Consider the following 22,233-nt stretch of genomic DNA (forward strand, 5'->3'; position numbering starts at 1 on the left):
TTATCCCAATAGAGATGAAATGTCAATCGGATCAGATTAGATTACGAATTATATTGAATACTGGATAGATAAAAAAAAATCATCTATCCAATTTAATTTTTTATTAAATAGATAAAAATTAAATCTAAATTTAATTTATTTATCAAACAAATAATTTGACTAGATTCACATTATTCATTTATTAAATACATCAAATCATATTAAATTTTTTTATAAATTAAAAAAATTTAAATGGATTAAACAGGTTCAATAAATATAATAGAAACAAAAAAAATAAGTTTTAAATAGATGAAGTAGCTCTTAAATGGATTAAATGAAACTGGTTATGATTTAATTTAATTATCAAATATATAAAAATAAATTAAACTGATCAAAGATCTAAATTTGAAGCTAATCTATTTAATAAATAGGCCTAATTTTATAGGGACGGTTGTTATAAACATGGGCTGCTACGTGTTCCTGTGACCACGACTAGCATACTGGTTGTTATAGAAAAAGAGAATGGTTCTTATAAATTTATAATGCTTTTTAGCCCCTCCTTTTCTCCCTTATTACAGCAATAAAACTGAAAAAAAGATAACAGCTGTTATAATGAGTTATTGAGCACCGTAACAATTTATCGTAACCTAAATAATCTCCAAATAACTAAGTTTGTCTCGCGTGAAATTAATATTTTTATTAAATAAGCACGAAAAATTAGTTTTTGATATATTATTTTAATATTCAAAATTTGAAATCATAAACTGCGGCGCGTGGCTTATATCGACTGTTATAACGATACTGAATGTTTCAGGTGGGATCCGTCAGGAGTAAAATTACCGTTAACCGAAACCTTGCCTCGATGTGAGACACCTAACTACCGCATGCTTCTTGGTTCCATACCTACCATCCCACACAAGCCCTCTATAAAACCCCCATCCCTTGCTCACCATTCTCCATCTCATTTTCACTCACCACAACTCAGTAGTAGCAGTGAAGCCTAGGAAACAATCCAGTTTAACCATGAGTCCCTCCACTTGGACCCTTGAGATCGAGTCCCCGGCCCCCGCTGCAAGGCTGTTCAAGGCGGTCCTCGACTGGCACAACCTTGCTCCTAAGCTCCTGCCCAACATCGTCGCAAGCGCCGTCGGTGTCCAAGGTGATGGCACCGTCGGAAGTGTCCGGCAGCTCAACTTCACCTCAGGTACGTATTACAACCAGCACCTCTGAAATTTTTCTAGTCTTAATTATATGTATATATATATTTCATGTACTTAATTAAGAGCTGGTGCAATTCATATTTGTAGCAATGCCATTTGGGTATGTGAAGGAGCGCCTGGACTTTGTGGACTTTGACAAGTTTGAGTTCAAGCAAAGCCTGATCGAAGGCGGTGATCTCGGGAAGAAGATCGAGGCAGCCTCAACCCAGTTCAAGTTCGAGCAAACCAGCAAGGGAGGGTGCGTGTGCAAGGTGGTCACAACCTATAAGCCATTACCAGGAGTTGACAACAAGGATGAGGTAGCCAAGGGAAAGGAAGCAGTGACCGCGACCATCAAGGCAGCAGAGGCCTACGTCCTGGCCAACCCTGGTGCCTATGTCTGAAGTGGTTCGGGTTTGAGCTCGCACACTTGGTGGTGAAATAGTACTATAGCAAGCGAGAGATTGCTTTGGAGTGGGTGTTTGCGAGGTTGTTCTTGTTGTTTCCATGCTTTTCTTTTCTACTGAGTGCCTATCTATGATTTTCTGAAATAAATAACCAATGGATTAGTGTGTGTATGCCAGATTTGTGATTCTTTTCACAATGCCATCGGATTTACATAAAAGAAATTGAAAAAAAAAAGAAGATATATTTGAAAGTAGAAAAAAAGGTGAAAAAACTATGGTCATCCAGTCGAGTGTCTCAGCTTTTTAGTTTGTCCTCATAAACTTGATTTTATCCGAGTACTTTCACTCGCTTGGCATTTTGTTGGAGCTCTACTCTCCCGGATAGATTTTTATCACTGATGAGTTAGTTTGTGGATAAGACACCAATTCTTCGGCCAATATCCCATATCCTCCCGATCGAGCAGGGTTACAAGCTCACGCAATCGAGGTCGGCAGTGCCCATCAAGGACTGATCTGGATATTTTCCTATGTAATTGTATATATCCAGCATCGGACTAGGACTTCATGAAAACGTGGCCACTATTTTGATTAGCCCATATATCATTCTTTTTGGTACGGTGAGTGTGGCATGCAGTATATATGGACTGTAAAGACGGTAAAGGAATTCGGCTCTGAATCAGATGCATCCAAGCAAACTGTTTTAGATAGGTTACCTGATTCTAGCAATGATAGAAAATCTTTTTCCGTAGCTGAGCCAACTAGGCATTATAGTCCTCCAAATATCATTTTTTTCTCGAGTAAAAACTCCTTATGAAGATCTCTCGTTACAGAAACCATTAGCTTTTCTGGAAAATTTGTTTACATATCCTGATAAGTTTGTTTATAATCCCTATATTAAAAACATATCGATTGGCAGCCACATTGGTTGGGACAAAATATGTAGATTCTTAGACGCTACATGCATGCCAACAGTGGTGGAGCCTGACATCAAATATTGGGATGACAAAATAATAATTTATTAATAATTTTTTAAACAAAATATTTTATAATAAATAATAAAATAAAAGATATATATAAATAAAATATTATAAAAATATCAATAAATATTTAATTTTATATATAAATAAATATAAATAAAAAATATTATCTTATGTTATTTATAAAATAATTTTGATTGTATAAAGGTTGAAGAATAAATAAAGAATTAAATAATAAATAAATAACTATTTATTTTTTAAAAAAATTATTATTTTTAATAAAAAATTAATATATAAATTAATTATATGATCTTTTCTCAAACTGGTAGACTCGTAATGTATATAAGATTAAAATATTGAAGAGACCATCATATATATAAATATATAGATAATAAATATTTTAAAATTTTTTGGAGGAGGCAGTGGCCCCTTTTGGTCCCTTTTACGCTCCGTCACTGCATGCCAACTTTTTCCCAAGAAACACGCATCTCAACATCTAATTATATTGACCACATCAGGTTATACTATGTTGGTTTTAGGACTTTGTATTTGAGTGAGCCATATGGCATATACTTACAATCTAATTGTTTAAGGTATTGGGGAGGAAGGATTAACAAACCCATATGGCTTTTTTTTTTTTTAGTAAATATGAAATTTTGGCGATCTTCTCCACCAAATCTCATGTTGTCCTCGTCATGGATGGCCTTATTCGAGAGAAGGGGCCCATTTATGGCCAAGGTCTTTGTCAACTCCAGTGTCTCTAAATTAGGAGTGTAGATGACTATTGAAGCTTGGAATGTAAATTAGGCATGGCGCTGATATCAGTTGTCAAAAATTCAAGTTATTAAAAGGTTGATTGATAGGATTATATTTATTTGGGTTTCTAAAGTCTGCTCTATTTATTGGATAAAATTTTTATAATCGATTCATTCATAGAAAAAATTATGATCGGACCGTCATCATCTGCCACGTATCCCCACCCATTAATATATATATATATATATATATTATATATATATATATATATATATATATATATATTTCTTCTGTTGCCCAACCTCTCCTTTGGCGGCTCAGCCTTGGCGGCTGCACCCCGACCCCCGCCTTCGCCTCGTCGGAGCCTGCACCTCGGTCCCCCATCTCTGCTTCGCCCCTCTGTTCTGATGCCTGCACCCTGACTCCCGACCGCCTACACCTCGGGCCCTAACCCCGCCCCGGCCTCCCGCCCCAACACCTGCACCTCAACCCCCGACTACTTGCACCCCGGCCCCCGCCATCCACACCACCCTTGCCACGGCCTCACCCCACCGCTGTTCGCATAGCCCCTGCCATGGCCCCGTCCAGCCCCTCCCCTCTCTTCCCTCGACTCCAGCTTCGGCACCACCAACCCTCTCCTCTCCTCTCCTCCCTTTTTTTCCCTCTCTCTGCTTTGGCTTTGTGATCCATGAGGTGGGGGACACGTGGCAGATGATGATGATCTGATTATAATTTTTATATGGTCAGATCGATTATAAAAATTTTATCCCTATTTATTCACGATGCTTTAATCTTTAACCTCCATTGACCATTTTAAAGCTTCCGGCACACAAAAAAATTTAACTTTAGATTCCTATAGGAACGAATTGCCCTCACTTAATATAATATTCTCTATTAACTTTGGATTTGCACATCTAAGAAGATGTTGAGGGAGTTAATGAGCCAGGCAGCTTCGGCACAAGCGCTAGCTGCTTTGAGGGTAATAGTGGTGCTGGAGAGGGAGGATATGAAGGAAGGTGAGGAGGCTGCTCTTGTTGGCAATATGAGTAAGCACCCACAACATGGCATGCTTCATTGGTCCGCACGCTCTAACAATCAACTGGAGAAACTCATACACCGCATCGGCCACCTCCGACAGCTCCATCCATTGAAGCTCTTCCATACTAAGGGTCCCACAGAGGTGCAGTACGTTGTTGAAATAGTTGGCCATGGTGCAAGTATATCAGCCGCCCAAGACCGTCCATTACCAACGAGACACATCCGGAATAGCTTATCCCAAACCATAAAAGATAATTTTGATATTTTTTTAAATATATAAATCGCATGATGGATTGAATATATGTTATGGCAATACGATACCGAGGGATCGGTAATTTTATTTTTGGTCAACAGAGATTAAAAGATTATAGCATCATCAAAAAAGGGACCGGCAATTAAATTCTCGTATTTCTTTTATCAGTCAACATTCAACACTTTGTTGTCCTATCCCAATATGAGTCCTAACCTACCACCACTATTCAAAGAGAGAAACATGCAATTCCTTTTCTTGCCGCCCATGCGAACCTGTGAATCATCTATTTGACCCCTGGTAAGATACATATGACATTTCTCGGTAAGAAATTAGAGGGAGATAAAAGAGTTATAGAAGCCTAGGTCTCCGATGGGACGTTTCTCAATAAGAAATAAGAGGGAGGTAAGATTTCTAGAAGCCTTGGTCTCCGATTCGTGATGCTATACAACTGCAAGGTCGGCGCCTTTTTGCCTGCGGGGCACGTCATTCCGTCAAAATCTCCGCTTTGAACCTTGACGACGGCGAAGTTTTCTCATACCATATTAATTAATACAGGCTAATTCCACCAAAACCCAATATGGCAGGTGGAAGACGGATCCGTACGTAAAAAAGAAGATCCAATCTGTGCCTATCATTCTGTACGTAAGAAAAGAAAAAGAATTTACAAGTTACTAAAGCTGAATCCGTGAAAACCTTCGAATGCATAAGTGAGGCAGGACAATGAGAAAAAAAAAGAATAATGACACCTAAAAAAAAAAAAGCATACCTTGGGTCTCTTTTTGTAGGTGAAGAATTCTTATCCCAATGGAGCAGGGATGCCGGTCAAATTGGATTATATCGCATACGGATCGGATCAGATATGAAATAAATTAAAAATTTATTAATCTAAATTTAATTATTTATTAAATAAATAAAAAATTTAGATCTAAATTAATTAATTTATTAAATAGATAATAGAATCATCTTCACATAATTTATTTATTAAATATTTTAAATTAGGTTAAATAAATTTTTATAAATTAAAAGGATTTAAACAAATTAAGCAAGTTGGTTAAACATAACAAGTAAAAAAGTTTTAAATAGATGAAGTAGCTCTTGAGTGGATTAAATGGGCCGAGTTATGATTCAATTCAATTATCAAATATATCAAAATAGATTAAATAGATCAAAGATCTAAATTTAAATTTAATTTATTTAATAAATAGTTTAAATTGATTGATGTATTTATAGAGATTGTTATTATAAACACGGGCTGCTATGTATTCCTGTGACCCCAGAGATTGTTATAGAAAAAAAAAGATTGGTTATTATAAATTTATAATGTTTTTTGGCCTCTCCTATTCTCCCTTATTATAGTAATAAAATGGAAAAAAAAAAAAAGATAACAGCCGTTATAGCGAGTTCTTGGGCACTGTACCAATTTATCGTAATCTAAATAATTTCCAAAGAATTAAGTTTGTCTCGCGTGAAATTAATATTTCTATTAAATTAGCACGAAAAAGGTAGTTTTTGATATATTATTTTAATATTCAAAATTTGAAATCATAAACTGCGGCGCGCGGCTTGTATCGACAGTTATAACGATAATGAATGTTTGAGGTGGCATCCGTCGGAAGTAAAATTACTGGTAACCGAGACCTTGCCTCGATGTGAGACACCTAACCACTGCATGCTTCTTGGTTACCTACCATCCCACACAAACCCTCTATAAAATCCCCATCCCTTGCTCACCATTCTCCATCTCAATTTCACTCACCACAACCCAGTAGTAGTATAAGTGAAGCCTAGGAAACAATCCAATTTAACCATGAGTCCCTCCACTTGGACCCTCGAGATCGAGTCCCCGGCCCCCGCCGCAAGGCTGTTCAAGGCGGTCCTCGACTGGCACAACCTTGCTCCTAAGCTCCTGCCCAACATCGTCGCAAGCGCCGTCGGTGTCCAAGGTGATGGCAGCGTCGGAAGTGTCAGGCAGCTCAACTTCACCTCAGGTATATATTATAACCCACACCTCTGAAATTTTCTAGTCTTATCTGTACATATTCTATATACTTAATTAAGAGCTTGTGCAATATTTGTAGCAATGCCATTTGGGTATGTGAAGGAGCGCCTGGACTTTGTGGACTTTGACAAGTTTGAGTGCAAGCAAAGCCTGGTCGAAGGCGGTGATCTCGGGAAGAAGATCGAGTCAGCCTCGACCCAGTTCAAGTTCGAGCAAACCAGCAAGGGAGGGTGCGTGTGCAAGGTGGTCACAACCTATAAGCCATTACCAGGAGTTGAGAACAAGGATGAGGTAGCCAAGGGAAAGGAAGCAGTGACCGCGACCATCAAGGCAGCAGAGGCCTACCTCCTGGCCAACCCTGGTGCCTATGCCTGAAGTTGTTCGGGTTTGAGCTCGTACACTTGGTGGTGTGATAGAACTATGATAAGCAAGAGATTGCTTTTGGAGGGAGCGTTTGTGAGGTTGTTCTGGTTGTTTCCATGCTTTCGTTTTCTATTGAGTGCCTCTCTATGGTTTTCTGAAATAAATAAGCCTACTGGTTTACTGTGTGTATGCCAGACTTGTGAATCTTTTCACAATGCCATCGGTTTTACATAAAAGAAATTGAAAAAAAGAAATATTTGAAGGTAGAAAAAAAGGAGAAAAACTATGGTCATCCAGTCGAGTGTCTCAGCTTTTTAGTTTGTCCTTATAAACTTGATTTTATCCGAGTACTTTCACTCGCTTGGCATTTTGTTGGAGCTCTACTCTCCCGGATAGATTTTTATCACTGTTGAGTTAGTTTGTGGATAAGACACCAATTCTTCGGCCAGTATCCCATATCCTCCCAAGCAGGGTAAAAAGCTCATGCTACTTAGGTCGGCAGTGCCCATCAAGGATTGATCTGGATATTTTTCTATGTAATAGTATATATCCTGCATCGGACTAGGACTTCATGAAAACGTGGCCAGTATTTTGATTATCCCATATATCATTCTTTTTGGTACGGTGAGTGTGGCATGCAGTATATATGGACTGTAAAGACGGTAAAGGAACTCCGCTCTGAATCAGATGCATCCAATCAAACTGTTTTAGATAGGTTTCCTGATTCTAGCAATGGAAGAAAATATTTTTTCCGTAGCTGAGCCAACTAGGCATTATAGTCCTCCTAATATCATTTTTTTTTTCTCGAGTAAAAACTCCTTGATGAAGATCTCTCGTTACAGAAACCATTAACTTTTCTGGAAAATTTGTTTATAATCCCTATATTAAAAACATATCGATCGGCAGCCACATTGGTTGGGACAAAATATGTAGATTCTTAGACGCTACATGCATGCCAACCTTTCCCAAGAAACATGCATCTCAACATCTAATTATCTTGACCATGTCAGGTTATACTATGTTGGTTTTAGGACTTCATATTTGAGTGAGCCATATGGCGTATACTCACAATCTAAATGTTTAAGCTATTGGGAGGAGGATCAGTTCAGATTAACAAACCCATATGCCTTTTTTTTTTTTTAGTCGATATGAAATTTTGGCAATCTTTTCCACCAAATCTCATGTTGTCCTCTGTTGGGGAATACCCACCGCCCGACCGACCGAGGCCGGAGGGACCGACCAACCGAGGGCCGGAGGGACCGACGACCAAGGGCCGGAGGGACCGACCGACCGATTGACAGTCGAACCGACCGACCGACTTACGGCCGGAGGGATCGACCGACCGATTGACAGTCGGACAGACCGACTGACGCCATCACCGGCCCATCATCGGCTTACGACCGACTGAGGATATGTCGGGCGCACCTTTCCCGACCGGCTGAGCCGGGAGGTCTGATGGCCGACTTACGTAAAACTCGCCGACCAACGGAGGAGCCCGACGCCGCTCAGCTGGCCACCGACTTAGGGTCGGTCGACTCCTCCAATCGCCGTACAGCCGCCAGACCTTGTCAGTTCTGACAGCAACATGCGGCACGGCCATCTGGGGGCATTGTCCCGCCAAGGGCATTGTCAACCCTGATGATGTGACAGCCCCACGGCGACATGACATTTTCACGGCGACTCTGACAGCCTATAGTGAGTTGACAGTTCCTCACTTGTCTGCGCCATTAATGACGGCGCCATACCGTGCTCCACTATATAAACCAGGGAAGGCAACAGTGCAGGAGATCCGATCCGCTCCATCTCCATTCTCGCCTTTGAAATCACAGGCTCGCCCCTCTCTCCCTCTCTCTCCCTCGATCGAGCTCTCTGTCTTCATTTCGCTGTTGCCCAGTCACCTCTCTGACTTGACCGTCGGAGGGTCCCCGCCGGAGCCACCTCCGGTCAGTGTGGACGTCTCGTTTTGCAGGTGCTCGTTCTCCGACGATCGAACGACGAGGCGATTGACCGCAACAGATTGGCGCGTCAGGTAGGGGACAGAATGACAAAGACAAGAGCTCAACGATCGAGGATCACCGGATCGACAAGGCGCTCTTCCCGCGGGAAGAGGCCTCCCCGCCGCCGCCGGCGGCGGAGCCCAGCTCTCCACACCCCGCGGTGACCACGGAGGCGCAGATCGCGGCCATCGTACGGCAGATGACCGTACTGACGGACGCAGTCAAAAGCCTCCAGCAACAACCGACGGCCCGTCTGATGCCCTCCAGGAGCAGCCGCCGACGACCGCGCCGATCCCCGTCGCCTCCGTGCGAGCGCCCTCAACAGCGCTCCCACGGAGTGGAGGAGGAGCGGCCCTGGCGTGACGACCGACGGTCCCAGCAGCCCTCTCCTTCCCTGCTGGAACGGGCAAGGAAGGAGAAGCGACCGCGCACGCCGTCGGCCTCCCTCTCAGAATCTTCCGGAGACTCCACTCCCGGGGTCTCCCAGCATCGACGAGCGGACGACTACGAGTGCCGGTTCGAGAAAATCGACCGCCGACTCGCCCAGTTGCAGATGGACAGCCAGAAGTCTTCGAACGACGTCGACTTCCAGACGCCCAACCTCTCTCCCGACTGGTCCTCGATGAACCGATTCCCAGTCGGTTCAAAATGCCGAACGTGGAGCCATACGACGGCTCCACCGACCCAGTCGACCATCTCGAGAGCTATAAAGCTCTCATGACGATCCAAGGGGCAATCGACGCTCTTTTTTGCACCAGCTTCCCCGCCACACTCCGCAAGACTGCCAGGGCCTGATACTCCGGCCTCCGATCGGAAAGTGTCCACTCCTTCGAGCAGCTCGAGCACTCGTTCGTGGCTCACTTCAGCACCAGCCGAAAGCCACCGCGAACGTCGGACAGCCTTTTCTCCCTCAAACAGGAGGAAAATGAGATGCTCCGGCACTTCGTGGCGCGATTCAATACGGTCACGCTTGAGGTCCGGGACCTCAACGAAGATATGGCTATCTCAGCCATGAAACGGGGCCTGAGGGCGTCCCGATTCACCTACTCTCTAGACAAGACCCTCCCCCGACATACGCCGAGCTACTGGAGCGCGCATATAAGTATATGCGCGCGGACGAAGGAGCGTCCGACCGACGTTTGGCCGAACCCAGGGGCCCGAAAGAGAAGCGGAGGAAAGGTCGGATGCACGCCGAACCAAGCGGGCCCCCGACCGATAGTCGGGTCTCGCCACCCCGACTAATACAAAAGTCACCCCGGCAACAGACTCCGAGGCCGGCACGCCCCAGGTATGACTCCTACACTCCCCTCTCTGCTCCTCGCGCGCAGATCCTAATGGAGATCGAGGGGGAAGAATACCTGCGACGGCCTCCGCCTCTGAAGGCAAAAGGCCTCGACCGTCGGAAGTACTACCGATTTCACCGAAGCCACGGCCACGACACCGAGCAGTGCATCCAGCTGAAGGATGAGATCGAAGCTCTCATCCGCCAGGGGTATCTCGGCAAGTTTCGGAAGGGTCCGCCGACCCAACCAGTTGTCGATCGACGACCCCAGCCGACTGAAGAAGCGGTGAACAATCGGCCGACGACCGGAGTCATCAACATGATCTCCAAACGACTGGGCCCGGGGACATCTGCGGGAGGGGAGTCGATGAAAAGGCCGCACCCGGACGACGTAATCACCTTCACGGAGGACGACGTTCGGGGCATCCTGACTCCCCACGACGATGCTGTTGTTGTGTCGGCGACAATAGCAAATTATGATGTAAAATAAATTTTTGTTGATAATGAAAGTTCGACAAATATTTTGTTTTACTCGACCTTCTCCCAAATGCAACTGTCAACTGACCGACTCAAGAGGGTCTCCATGCCCTTGATTGGCTTTGCCGGAGATGCCATCACGACAGAGGGAGAAATCACCCTGCCCGTGACGGTCGGCACCGAACCACGGCAAAGCACGGTCCACCTAACTTTCGCGGTCGTCCAAGTTCCTTCGGCTTACAACGCCATACTTGGACGACCTGGATTGAACGCCCTCAAGGCGATCGTCTCGACGTACCATCTCCTTGTTCGGTTCCCGACCAAAAATAGAATCGGGGAGATGTGCGGGGATCAACAGCTCGCCCGATGATGCTTCTAAAACTCCGCTCAAAACGACGAGTCGAAGGGCTCCCTGACAATCGACAAGCTGGACCAACGGGAGGAGGAAGAGCGAGGTTCGCCGGCCGAGCAGCTCGAGGCGATCCCGATAGGAGAAAATCCCGACAGGAAAGTTTGGGTCGGGTCTCAATTGCCCGACACCGAACGACGCCGACTGACGGAGCTACTGACGGCCAATGCCGACATATTTGCTTGGTCGGCAGCAGATATGTCGGGCATCCCCCCAGAAACAATAACCCACCGACTCAACATCGACCCGACGATGAGGCCGGTGAGGCAGAAGAAAAGGTCCTTCGCTCCAGAAAGGCAGAGGGCCATCGACGAAGAAGTGGACAAGCTACTCGAAGCGTGCTTCATCCGAGAATCCACGTATCCCGATTGGCTCGTCAATATCGTCATGGTCAAAAAAGCCAACGGAAAGTGGAGGATTTGCATCGACTACACCGACCTCAACCGGGCCTGCCCAAAGGATAGCTTCCCACTTCCCAAGATCGACCAGCTGGTAGATGCGACGTCCGGATTTCGACTGCTCAGCTTCATGGACGCCTTCGCCGGATACAACCAGATCCGGATGGTGCCTGAAGACGAGGAGCATACCGCGTTCGTGACCCCCAAGGGCCTCTACTGTTATCGGGTGATGCCCTTCGGACTGAAGAATGCTGGCGCCACCTACCAGCGACTTGTCAATAAGGTCTTCAAAGACCAGATCAGGCGCAACATGGAGGTGTACGTGGACGACATGCTGGTGAAGAGCACGCAGATCTCGGACCATGTTCAGGATCTCGAGGAGACCTTCCACACCCTTCGACGACACCGAATGAAGCTCAACCCGACCAAGTGTGCTTTTGGGGTGACCTCAGGGAAGTTCCTCGGATTCCTCATTTCTCAGAGAGGGATTGAGGCCAACCCTGAGAAAATAAAGGCGATCCTCGACATGCGTCATCCGAACACCAAGAGGGAGGTCCAACAGCTGAACAGAAAAATCGTCGCTCTCAGCCGATTCATTTCTCGATCAGCTGAAAGGTGCCTCCCGTTTTTCAAGATTTTGTGCCACACAAATGGTTTTTCTTGGTCGGATGAGTGCCAACAGGCCTTCGAAGACCTGAAGAAGTACTTGGCTTCTCCACTGCTGCTCGTAAAGCCGCAGATCGGGGAAACCTTGTATCTCTACTTGGCCACATCTTCTGAGGCGATCGGTTCGGTGCTCGTCCGAGAAAACGAGTGCCGAACCCATCAACCCATCTACTACACCAGCAAGGTGCTCCACTGTGCCGAGGCTAGATACTCAGGGATGGAAAAGATGATTTTCGCCCTGACCGTCTCTGCGCAACGACTCCGTCCATACTTCCAGGCCCACGCCATAGTGGTGCTCACCAACCAGCCCCTGAGGGCGATATTGTGCCGACCCGACACATCTGGACGACTCGCGAAATGGACGATGAAGCTCAGCGAGTTCGACATTCAATACCGACCAAGGCCTGCCCTGAAAGCTCAGGTCTTGGCCGACTTCATCGCCGAATGCCCGACAGCCGACCAAGGGTCGGGAGGTGAAGACCCGGGGCGAGATGCGGTCTCTGAGCCAGATCCGATCTCCACCTGGGTACTCCACATCGACGGGGCCTCAAACGCTCAGGGAAGCGGGGCCGGGCTCCTGCTCACGAATTCGGAGGGGGTGGTCACCGAGTACGCCCTCCGGTTCGACTTCAAGGCCTCCAACAATCAAGCCGAATACGAGGCACTCCTCGCCGGCTTGAGGATGGCAAGGGAGCTGGGCGTCGACAGCCTCCGGGCATTCTCTGACTCTCAGCTGATCATGGGGCAGGTCAAGGGCGACTTCGAGGCGCGAGATCCGACCATGGTCAAGTACCTTCAGAAAGTGAAGGACCTCATGGCGCGCCTCAGGTATTTTGAAATTTCTCACATCCCTAGGTCGGAGAACGCCCGCGCCGACGTACTTTTCAGACTGGCGACTTCGGCCTTCGACTCCTTGGGTCGGACGTTCGTGGAGAACCTCGATCAGTCGAGCATCGATCGGGTCGAAGGAGTACAGCAGCTAACATCCGAACCAAGTTGGATGGACCCGATCGTACGGTATCTGACCGACGGGATCAGTCCCGAAGATCCCACGGAGGCCAAGCGACTCCGATGGTCGGCCTCACAATATGTCATCATGGATGGCCGACTCTACAAGAGGTCATTTTTCCTTCCCCTACTTAGGTGCTTGGGACCGACCGACGCCGACTACGCTCTCCGAGAGGTTCACGAAGGAATTTGCGGGAACCACTTGGGGGGCAAGTCCCTGGCCTACAAGGTCTTGCGACAGGGCTACTACTGGCCTACCATGAAGAAGGACGCGGCCGAGTTGGTCCGGAGGTGCGAACCATGTCAAAAGTACGCCAACATTCAGCACCAACTAGCCAACCAAATTGCCCCTATTGTCGCTCCGTGGCCCTTCGCCCAGTGGGGGGTCGACATTCTCGGCCCTTTTCCACCGACATCGGGTCAGAGGAAGTTCATCGTCGTCGCCATCGACTACTTCACCAAGTGGGTGGAGGCCGAACCATTGGCGCAGATCACCGAGCGGAAGATGGAGGACTTTATCCAGAAATCCATCATCTTCAGGTTCGGGTTGCCGCATACGATCATCACCGACAATGGACGGCAATTCGACAACCAGGGCTTCAGAGACTTCTGCGCCAGATTCCACATCAAGCACCGACTGACTTCAGTCGGGCACCCCCAGTCCAACAGCGAGGTCGAGGTAACCAACCGAACCTTGCTCCACGGACTCAAGGCCCGACTAAACGAAGCCAAAGGCCTCTGGGTCGACGAGCTAGGCTCCATTCTGTGGGCTTACCGAACGACCCCCCGCGTTCCGACCGGAGAGTTGCCTTTCAGCTTGGCCTATGGAACGGAGGCCATGATCCCGCTCGAGATTGGACTGCCATCTTCAAGGGTCGAGCGGTATCAAGAGCCGGGCAACTCCGAGAGTCGGAGGGCCGACCTAGACCTCCTCCCCGAACTGCGAGACGAGGCTCAAATTCGCATGGCTTCGTACCGACAGAGGGTCGCTCGATATTACAACGCCAAGGTCAGACCGAAGCTCTTCAGGCCTGGCGACTTGGTCTTGAGGAAGGCAGAAGTATCGAAGCCCCTGGACCAAGGGAAGTTGGCTCCAAATTGGGAAGGGCCCTACAAGGTAGCAGATGCTTATGGTCCGAGAGCCTACCGACTGGAGACCCTTGAGGGGAAACCCATTCCCCGAACTTGGAACGCCGATAACTTGAAGCTGTATTACCAATGAAGTTTGTAATTCGATAGTCGGAATACAAATTCAGTTTAAAAATTCAGAGTTTTAACTCTTCGACTAATGATCGGTGCTCATCAAGGTCAAGCCCCGACACGCCAATGTGGACTTAGTGTCCGCCTGGAATCGGCGGCCTTATCACCGATGATGCATCAGACCCTTACAAGGACCGATGAACCCTTATTGACGGGAGTTGACACTCCTTCGACGATCGACGACGCATCGGACCCTTACAAGGATCGATGAACCCTTATTGACGGGAGTTGACACTCCTTCGACGATCGATGATACATCGGACCCTTACAAGGACCGATGCACCCTTAGGGACGGGAGTTAACACTCCTTCTACGATCGAACTTTCGGGCCAAACCATCGGCTGACAAGCCGATCTGGCCCCGACCAAAGAGTGGCGAAAAGCCTACGCGACTGACGTCGCGACTTCCGACCAGGCTACGGCCGGTCGAAGGATATTCGGCTTACCACCGTCTATCGCACAACGCGACCTTAGTCGCATCCACGACTTGCCGACCGAGCCACGGCCGGCCGGATGATATTCGGCTTACCACCATATATCGAAAGACACAGAATGAATACCGACACAAGAACATCGGGATCCGACTTGTTGTCGTTCCCCCGACAATGCGTCGGACGACGTTCGACTGAATGCGTCAGCGGAAGCCCGACTACCGAACCTTTGCAATGTTCGATCGGCTCCCGACTCAACAAGATGCGCCCGACTGACGAGCTCGACTATCAGAAACCGATCCAAAGTCGGGACTTACCCCACCTTGGTAGCGGCACGAGTTGCCGAACGTCCTACCGACTTATGTGAGTTAGCGACTTACACAAGTTAGTGACTCATTAAGACATTCAACCATACATCTGAAAGAAGTAGACAAGGGGAAAGCAGAAGAAGTCTTCATTTAAAGTTTTCATTCAAAGTGTACAAAGTCGGGTTGAAGCCCGATTACATGTATTTCAAAAAATAGAAAAAGCAAAGGAAAATCGGTAAGGCCCGATCACCCGTCTGAGTTAATCTCCTCGACGACGGAAGATTAGGGATGACTGGTGTGTCGGCCACAATCGGAGCTGGGTCGACGGCTGGAGCTGGTCCTTCGGTCGGCGGAGGACTGGCAGTCGGCGCCGCTTCCTCCGGGATGGCTTCCTCCGCAGCAACTACGCCTCCCGACGGCTGGTCGGCCATCTCCTCGGTGGCTTGCTCCTCGGCAAACGGCGGGACGACCCTGCTGAGGTCCAGCTCCGGGTACAAGGCCCGGACCGCATCCCGACCATCCTCGTACCCCACCCGGTACGAGGCGAAACCTGACTCGAGCATCTCCTCCTGATACTGGTCGGAGGCCCGGAAGTCTTCCACCGCCCGGTCGGCCGACTCCTTAGCCGACCTTGCCTCTTCCTCCGCCCGGTCGAGCGACTCCTTCGCCGACTCCGCCTCCGCCTTTGCTACGTTGGCGTCGGCTTGGGCGATCGAAAGCTCCTTCTCGGCCTTGGCAAGCTTCTCCAGGCTCATCCGGAGCTGCTCGCGCTCGCCTTGGAGTTCGGCGGCAACGCCGTCCCGTTCGTGCCGAAGACGACGCACTGCCCGACCTTTGTGTCTGGCCTCCTTCTTGGCCGACCTAAGTTCGGACCCAAGCCGGGAGACCTCGTCTACTAACTTGGCCTCCCGGTCGGCCGATTGCTGAAGATGGTCGACCAACATCACCTTCTCGGCTTCGGCCGCCGCCGACCTCTCCTTATAAGCGGCCCGGATGTTACCGAACCTTCGGTACCCGGCCTCCAGTTCCGATATTGTATAGATCAGCTGCCGATTGCAAATGCTTCGTCAGGATCACATAATGAGAAAAATCTCTAAGGAAAAGAGAAGGTGATGCGAAGCTTACCTCGACCATAGTCGGGTAGAACTTGGACAGCATCTCGGTTACCTGCCGAGATCTCAGCGACTCCACGTCGGCCGGAAGAAGGATCCCCTGGCACAACCTTCTCCCAGGTTATGGTCGGCCAACGCCGACGCACCCTCGGAGAACTGTGCGCTGGGCGGCACAGATTGGCTCCCCGACCTTGTTTCGTCTGCGGGGTCCATCGGGGCTTTCCATCGATCGGCCGCTCCGACCGACGAAACCGGCAGCGAGGGGATGCTCGAAGTAGAACCAGCACCCCCCACTGCGGCCACGAACACCGCCGGATGATGTTCGGTTTCCCGAACGACATCCGGCTCCACCGCCTCTGGTGATGCCGCCGACGTTCCTTCGGCCGCTTCTTCAACCGGCCTCTCCTCCGTACGCGCCGCCGGAGCCGCGAGCGCAATGACGGGCTCGGATTGATCGGTCACCGACGCTTCGACGATCGGCGCCGCTGGAGCAGGCTTCTTCGGCGGGTGCGAAGGTCCGGCCCCCGATGCTGGCCTCTTCCTTGTCGCGAATTGTCGAATCTCCGCGTCTGTCGGCCGCATTCTCGGAGGTGTCCCTGCAATACCGACAAAGGTGTTAACTAAAGAACCGGACTAAGGGTCGGATGAAAAGGAGATCGGGAAATCGGACGATACCTAGTCGGGGGACCAAGCTTAAGCCGGCGTCATAGAGAGCTTGTTCGGTAACAAGCTCCCTCTGCTTCGGGACCGACATATCTTTTAGTCGGTGGAAGTCCTCCCGGTCGTCCGCTTCCACCCGACTGTTGTCATTGGCTTCGGTTCGGGGCACGCCCCAGTGAGAAGGAAAGCCCCAAGAAGATGGAGAAGAAACAAAGAAGAATTGGTTCTTCCACCCATGAATGGACGATGGAAGACCGGTGATAAAGGAAAGGCCCTTCCGGGGGTTGAAGAGCCACCACCCTCGGGCTTTAGGGTGGGGTCGGAGCACAAAGAAGGCCCGAAAGAGAGAAATGCGAGGGTTGGTCGGCAAGAGCTGACACAACAATGCAAAACTGATGATGAGACGGACAGAGTTCGGCGCTAGCTGCGCCGGACAGAGTCCGTAATAGTTCAGAAGATTCCGGACGAACTCCGGAATCGAAAGCCGAAGACCCGCGTGAAGGTCCTCGACATACAGCGCCAGCTGACCAGACGGAGGGCTGTTAACCCGACCGCCGGCCCCTGGGGCGGATAGTTGAAACTGCTCCGGGATGCAATATTGCTCCCGAAGTCGATCAACATTCGGCCCCGAAAGTGAGGAAACCTCATCTTCCGGAGTCGACCGGGAGTCGTCGGTCGGGTTCCCCGACCGAGCTCCCTGAGTCGGATTCCTGGCCATTGTACCGGGACCGAATAAGAAAGAAGAAAGGGCGAAGAAGAAGATGAGGAGGACGAAGAGGAGACCACGAACTGGAGAAACTCCTCTGGAAGCAAGAAAGCTCTGCCCGCGACGACTGAGAAATCGCCCGGACAGAGTTTCGACAACAAAATGGCAATGGTGGGGTCTTGGGTCCGAGAGGTCCTATATATATAGGCCCGCCCGACGGCCAAGATGACTCCGCACCGACCGAAGCTCCGTGGATGCTCGACACGTGGCGGCCTCCGGGTGGCCTGAGAATTCGGCGCACCCCGTCCCGGGACGGCCGCACCGCCCACATTAAATGCGGGGGGCGCCGGCCAACCACCTTCGACACGCGGCACGCGGGGATGCGGTTCCGCATTTATGCGTCCGCACCGATTCGCGTTCCCGATGGGACGCGATAGCGCCCCGTGCTCCCACGATCGGCGCCGGATATCCGGTCGTCTGACACCGTATCATCCGGTGCCCGATCTCCTGACACCGATGTAACGTCTGACGACGACAAGATGCGACATCTGATGCCTGACGCCGACGTGACATCTGACACCGACTAGGCGCCCAAATAGCTTGGCATTTATGAGGCGCCTGACATCGGATCAGCCGGCGGTACGGTCAGATCTGTGCATGCCACAAATCCACTCCTAGTCGCCCAGGGTTGCTGCCCGAATAAAAACATCCGCCAGCTCACCATCCGACTCAGGAGTGGAGGGGGGCAACTGTTGGGGAATACCCACCGCCCGACCGACCGAGGGCCGGAGGGACCGACCGACCGAGGGCCGGAGGGACCGACCGACCGATTGACAGTCGGACCGACCGACCGATTGACAGTCGGACAGACCGACTGACGCCATCACCGGCCCATCATCGGCTTACGACCGACTGAGGATATGTCGGGCGCACCTTTCCGACCGGCTGAGCCGGGAGGTCTGATGGCCGACTTACGTAAAACTCGCCGACCAACGGAGGAGCCCGACGCCGCTCAGCTGGCCACCGACTTAGGGTCGGTCGACTCCTCCAATCGCCGTACAGCCACCAGACCTTGTCAGTTCTGACAGCAACATGCGGCACGGCCATCTGGGGGCATTGTCCCGCCAAGGGCATTGTCAACCCTGATGATGTGACAGCCCCACGGCGACATGACACTTTCACGACGACTCTGACAGCCTATAGTGAGTTGACAGTTCCTCACTTGTCTGCGCCATTAATGACGGCGCCATACCGTGCTCCACTATATAAACCGGGGAAGGCAACAGTGCAGGAGATCCGATCCGCTCCATCTCCATTCTCGCCTTTGAAATCACAGGCTCGCCCCTCTCTCCCTCGATCGAGCTCTCTGTCTTCATTTCGCTGTTGCCCAGTCACCTCTCTGACTTGACCGTCGGAGGGTCCCCACCGGAGCCGCCTCCGATCAGTGTGGACTTCTCATTTTTGCAGGTGCTCGTTCCCCAGCGATCGGACGACGAGGCGATTGGCCGCAACATCCTCGTCATGGATGGCTTGTTCGAGAGAAGGGGCCGATTTATGGCCAAGGTCTTTTTCAACTCCTGTATCTCTAAATTAAGAGTGCAGATGACTGTTGAAGCTTGGACTGTAAATTAGGCATAGCTCTGATGTCAGTTGTCAAAAACTTAAGTTATTAAAAAGTTGATTGATTGGATTATAATATTTTGGATTTTTAAAATTTGCTTTATTTATTAGATAAAACTTTTATAACCGGTCCGATTATAAAAAAAATTATGATCGATTCATCATCGTTTGCCACATGTCTCCCACCTATAAATTAAAAAAAAAAATAGTTTTTCTTCTCTGCGCCCAATCCTCCCTTCGGCAGCTCCACCCTGATACCTGTACCCCGGCCCCCCGCCCCTCATCTCGATGTTTGCGTCCTGGCCCTCGATCGCTTGCACCCTGGCCCCCCAACATCCGCACCGCCCTCGCTGCAGCCTACCACCCTGAAGCCTGCACTCTGGGGCCCCCCGCTCCGATGCCTGCACCCCGACCCCCGCCATCTACGCTACCCCCATTGCAGCCTCGCCCCACCGCCATCCGCACCGCCTCCGCCGCAGCCCCGCCCCTTTTTTCCTCCGACTCCATTGCCACCATCCCCCCACCCTCCCCCTCCTCTCCTCTCCTCTCTTTTTTTTCCTCTCTCTGTTTCTACTTTGTGATCCATAGGGTGGGGGACACATGGCGGACGATGACGATCCGATCATAATTTCTTCCATGATCAAATCGATTATAGAAATTTTAATCCTATTTATTGATCGTGCTTTAATCTTTAATCTCGATTGACCATTTTAAAGCTTTCGGCACATAAAAAAGTTTAACTTTAGATTCTTATAAGAACAAATTGTCCTTACTTAATATAATATTCTCTATTAATTTTGGGTTTGCACATCTAAGGAGATGCTGAAGGAGTTTAACGAGTCAGGCAACCTTAGCACGAGCGCTGCTTTGGGGGTGATAATGGTGTTGGAGAGGGAGGATATGGAGGAGGATGAGGAGGTTGCTCTTGTTGGCAATATGAGTAAGCACCCACATCATGGCATGCTTCATTAGCCTGCATGCTCTAACAGTCAGCCGGAGAAACTTATGCATCGCATCGGCCACCTCCGACTGCTCCATCCATTGAAGCTCTTCCATACTAAGGGTCCCACAGAGGTGCAGTACGTTGTTGAAATAGTTGGCCATGGTGCAAGTATATCAGCCGCCCAAGACCGTCCATTACCAACGAGACACATCCGGAATAGCTTATCCCAAACCATAAAAGATAATTTTGATATTTTTTTAAATATAAATCGCATGATGGCTTGAATATATGTTATGGCAATACGATACGGAGGGATCGGTAATTTTATTTTTGGTCAACAGAGATTAAAAGATTATAGCATCATCAAAAAAGGGACCGGCAATTAAATTCTCGTATTTCTTTTATCAGTCAATATACAACACTTTGTTGTCCTATCCCAATATGAGTCCTAACCTACCACCACTATTCAAAGAAAGAAACATGCAATTCCTTTTCCTGCCGCCCATGCGAGCCCGTGAATCATCTATTTGACCCCAGGTAAGAGACATATGACATTTCTCGGTGAGAAATAAGAGGGAGATAGAGCGTTATAGAAGCCTAGGTCTCCGATGGGACGTTTCTCAGTAAGAAATAAGAGGGAGGTAAGATTTCTAGAAGCCTTGGTCTCCGATTCGTGATGCTATACAACTGTAAGGTCGGCGCCTTTTTGCCTCCGGGCCACGTCATTCCATCAAAATCTCCGTCTTGAACCCTGACGACGGTGAAGTTTTCTCGTACCATATTAATTAATACAGGCTAATTCCACCAAAACCCAATATGGCAGGTGGAAGACGGATCCGTACGTAAAAAAAAGATCCAATCTGTGCCTATCATTCTGTACGTAAGAAAAGAAAAGAATTTACAAGTTACTAAAGCTGAATCCGTGAAAACCTTCGAATGCTTAAGTGAGACAGGACAATGAGAAAAAAATAATAATGACACCTAAAAAAAAAAAAAAAAAGCATACCTTGGGCCTCTTTTTGTAGGTGAAGAATTCTTATCACATACGGATCAAATCAGATATAAAATAAATTTAAAATTTATTAATTTAAATTTAATTTTTTATTAAATAAATCAAAAATTTAAATTTAAACTAACTTATTTATTAAATAGATAATAGAATCATCTTCGCATAATTTATTTATTAAATATTTTAAATTAGATTAAATAGATTTTTATAAATTAAAAGGATTTAAACAAATTAAGTAGGTTGCTTAAACATAACAAGTAAAAAAGTTTTAAATAGATGAAGTAGTTTTTGAGTGGATTAAATGGGTCGAGTTATGATTTAATTCAATTATCAAACATATCAAAATAGATTAAATAGGTCAAAAATTTAAATTTAAATTTAATTTATTTAATAAATGAGTCTAAATTGATTGATGTATTTATAGAGATTGTTATTATAAACACGGGCTGCTATGTATTCCTGTGACCCCGGAGATTGTTATAGGAAAAAAAAGGTTGGTTATTATAAATTTATAATGCTTTTTGGCCCCTCCTATTCTCCCTTATTATAGTAATAAAATAGAAAAAAAAAAAGATAACAGCCGTTATAGCGAGTTGTTGGGTACTGTACCAATTTATCGTAATCTAAATAATTTTTAAAGAATTAAATTTGTCTCGCGTGAAATTAATATTTTTATTAAATAAGTATGAAAAAAATAATTTTTGATATATTATTTTAATATTCAAAATTTGAAATCATAAACTGCGGCATGCGGCTTATATCGACAGTTATAACGATAATGAATGTTTGAGGTGGGATCCGTCGGAAGTAAAATTACTGGTAATCGAGACCTTGCCTCGATGTGAGACACCTAACCACTGCATGCTTCTTGGTTACCTACTGTTGGGATATACCGTCCGACCTCTCTACGCCGACTTTCTCTTGGATCTGTCTAACCGACGTCCGACTCTACCGACTGGACCGACCGACGGCTCCGA

General features: G+C 48.1%; 2 protein-coding genes across 2 annotated transcripts; both read left to right on the forward strand.

The window, feature by feature from the left end:
- The first annotated feature begins 939 nt into the window (after positions 1–939).
- LOC105057430 (pathogenesis-related protein 1-like) lies at positions 940–1,704 on the forward strand. The gene is made up of 2 exons (XM_073248605.1): positions 940–1,183; positions 1,287–1,704. Exons 1-2 carry the CDS (start codon positions 1,003–1,005, stop codon positions 1,580–1,582), a joined length of 477 nt encoding a protein of 158 aa, XP_073104706.1. The 5' UTR covers positions 940–1,002; the 3' UTR covers positions 1,583–1,704.
- A 4,654-nt stretch (positions 1,705–6,358) lies between these two features.
- On the forward strand, positions 6,359–7,158 carry LOC140850793 (pathogenesis-related protein 1-like). Its single transcript, XM_010940035.4, has 2 exons — positions 6,359–6,597; positions 6,688–7,158. The coding sequence occupies exons 1-2, from the start codon at positions 6,417–6,419 to the stop codon at positions 6,981–6,983; spliced, it is 477 nt and encodes a 158-aa protein (XP_010938337.1). The 5' UTR covers positions 6,359–6,416; the 3' UTR covers positions 6,984–7,158.
- The last annotated feature ends 15,075 nt before the right edge of the window (positions 7,159–22,233 follow it).

This window comes from Elaeis guineensis, chromosome 14 (genome assembly GCF_000442705.2).
Source record: "Elaeis guineensis isolate ETL-2024a chromosome 14, EG11, whole genome shotgun sequence".
In the NCBI taxonomy this organism is placed as follows: domain Eukaryota; kingdom Viridiplantae; phylum Streptophyta; class Magnoliopsida; order Arecales; family Arecaceae; genus Elaeis; species Elaeis guineensis.

Bases quoted from the DNA above. Each gene is read 5' to 3' on its own strand.
- LOC140850793 (XM_010940035.4), top strand. From the start codon at position 6,417: ATGAGTCCCTCCACTTGGACCCTCGAGATCGAGTCCCCGGCCCCCGCC. The intron at 6,598-6,687 runs GTATATATTATA...CAATATTTGTAG, and splicing joins GCAGCTCAACTTCACCTCAG to CAATGCCATTTGGGTATGTG.
- LOC105057430 (XM_073248605.1), top strand. From the start codon at position 1,003: ATGAGTCCCTCCACTTGGACCCTTGAGATCGAGTCCCCGGCCCCCGCT. The intron at 1,184-1,286 runs GTACGTATTACA...TCATATTTGTAG, and splicing joins GCAGCTCAACTTCACCTCAG to CAATGCCATTTGGGTATGTG.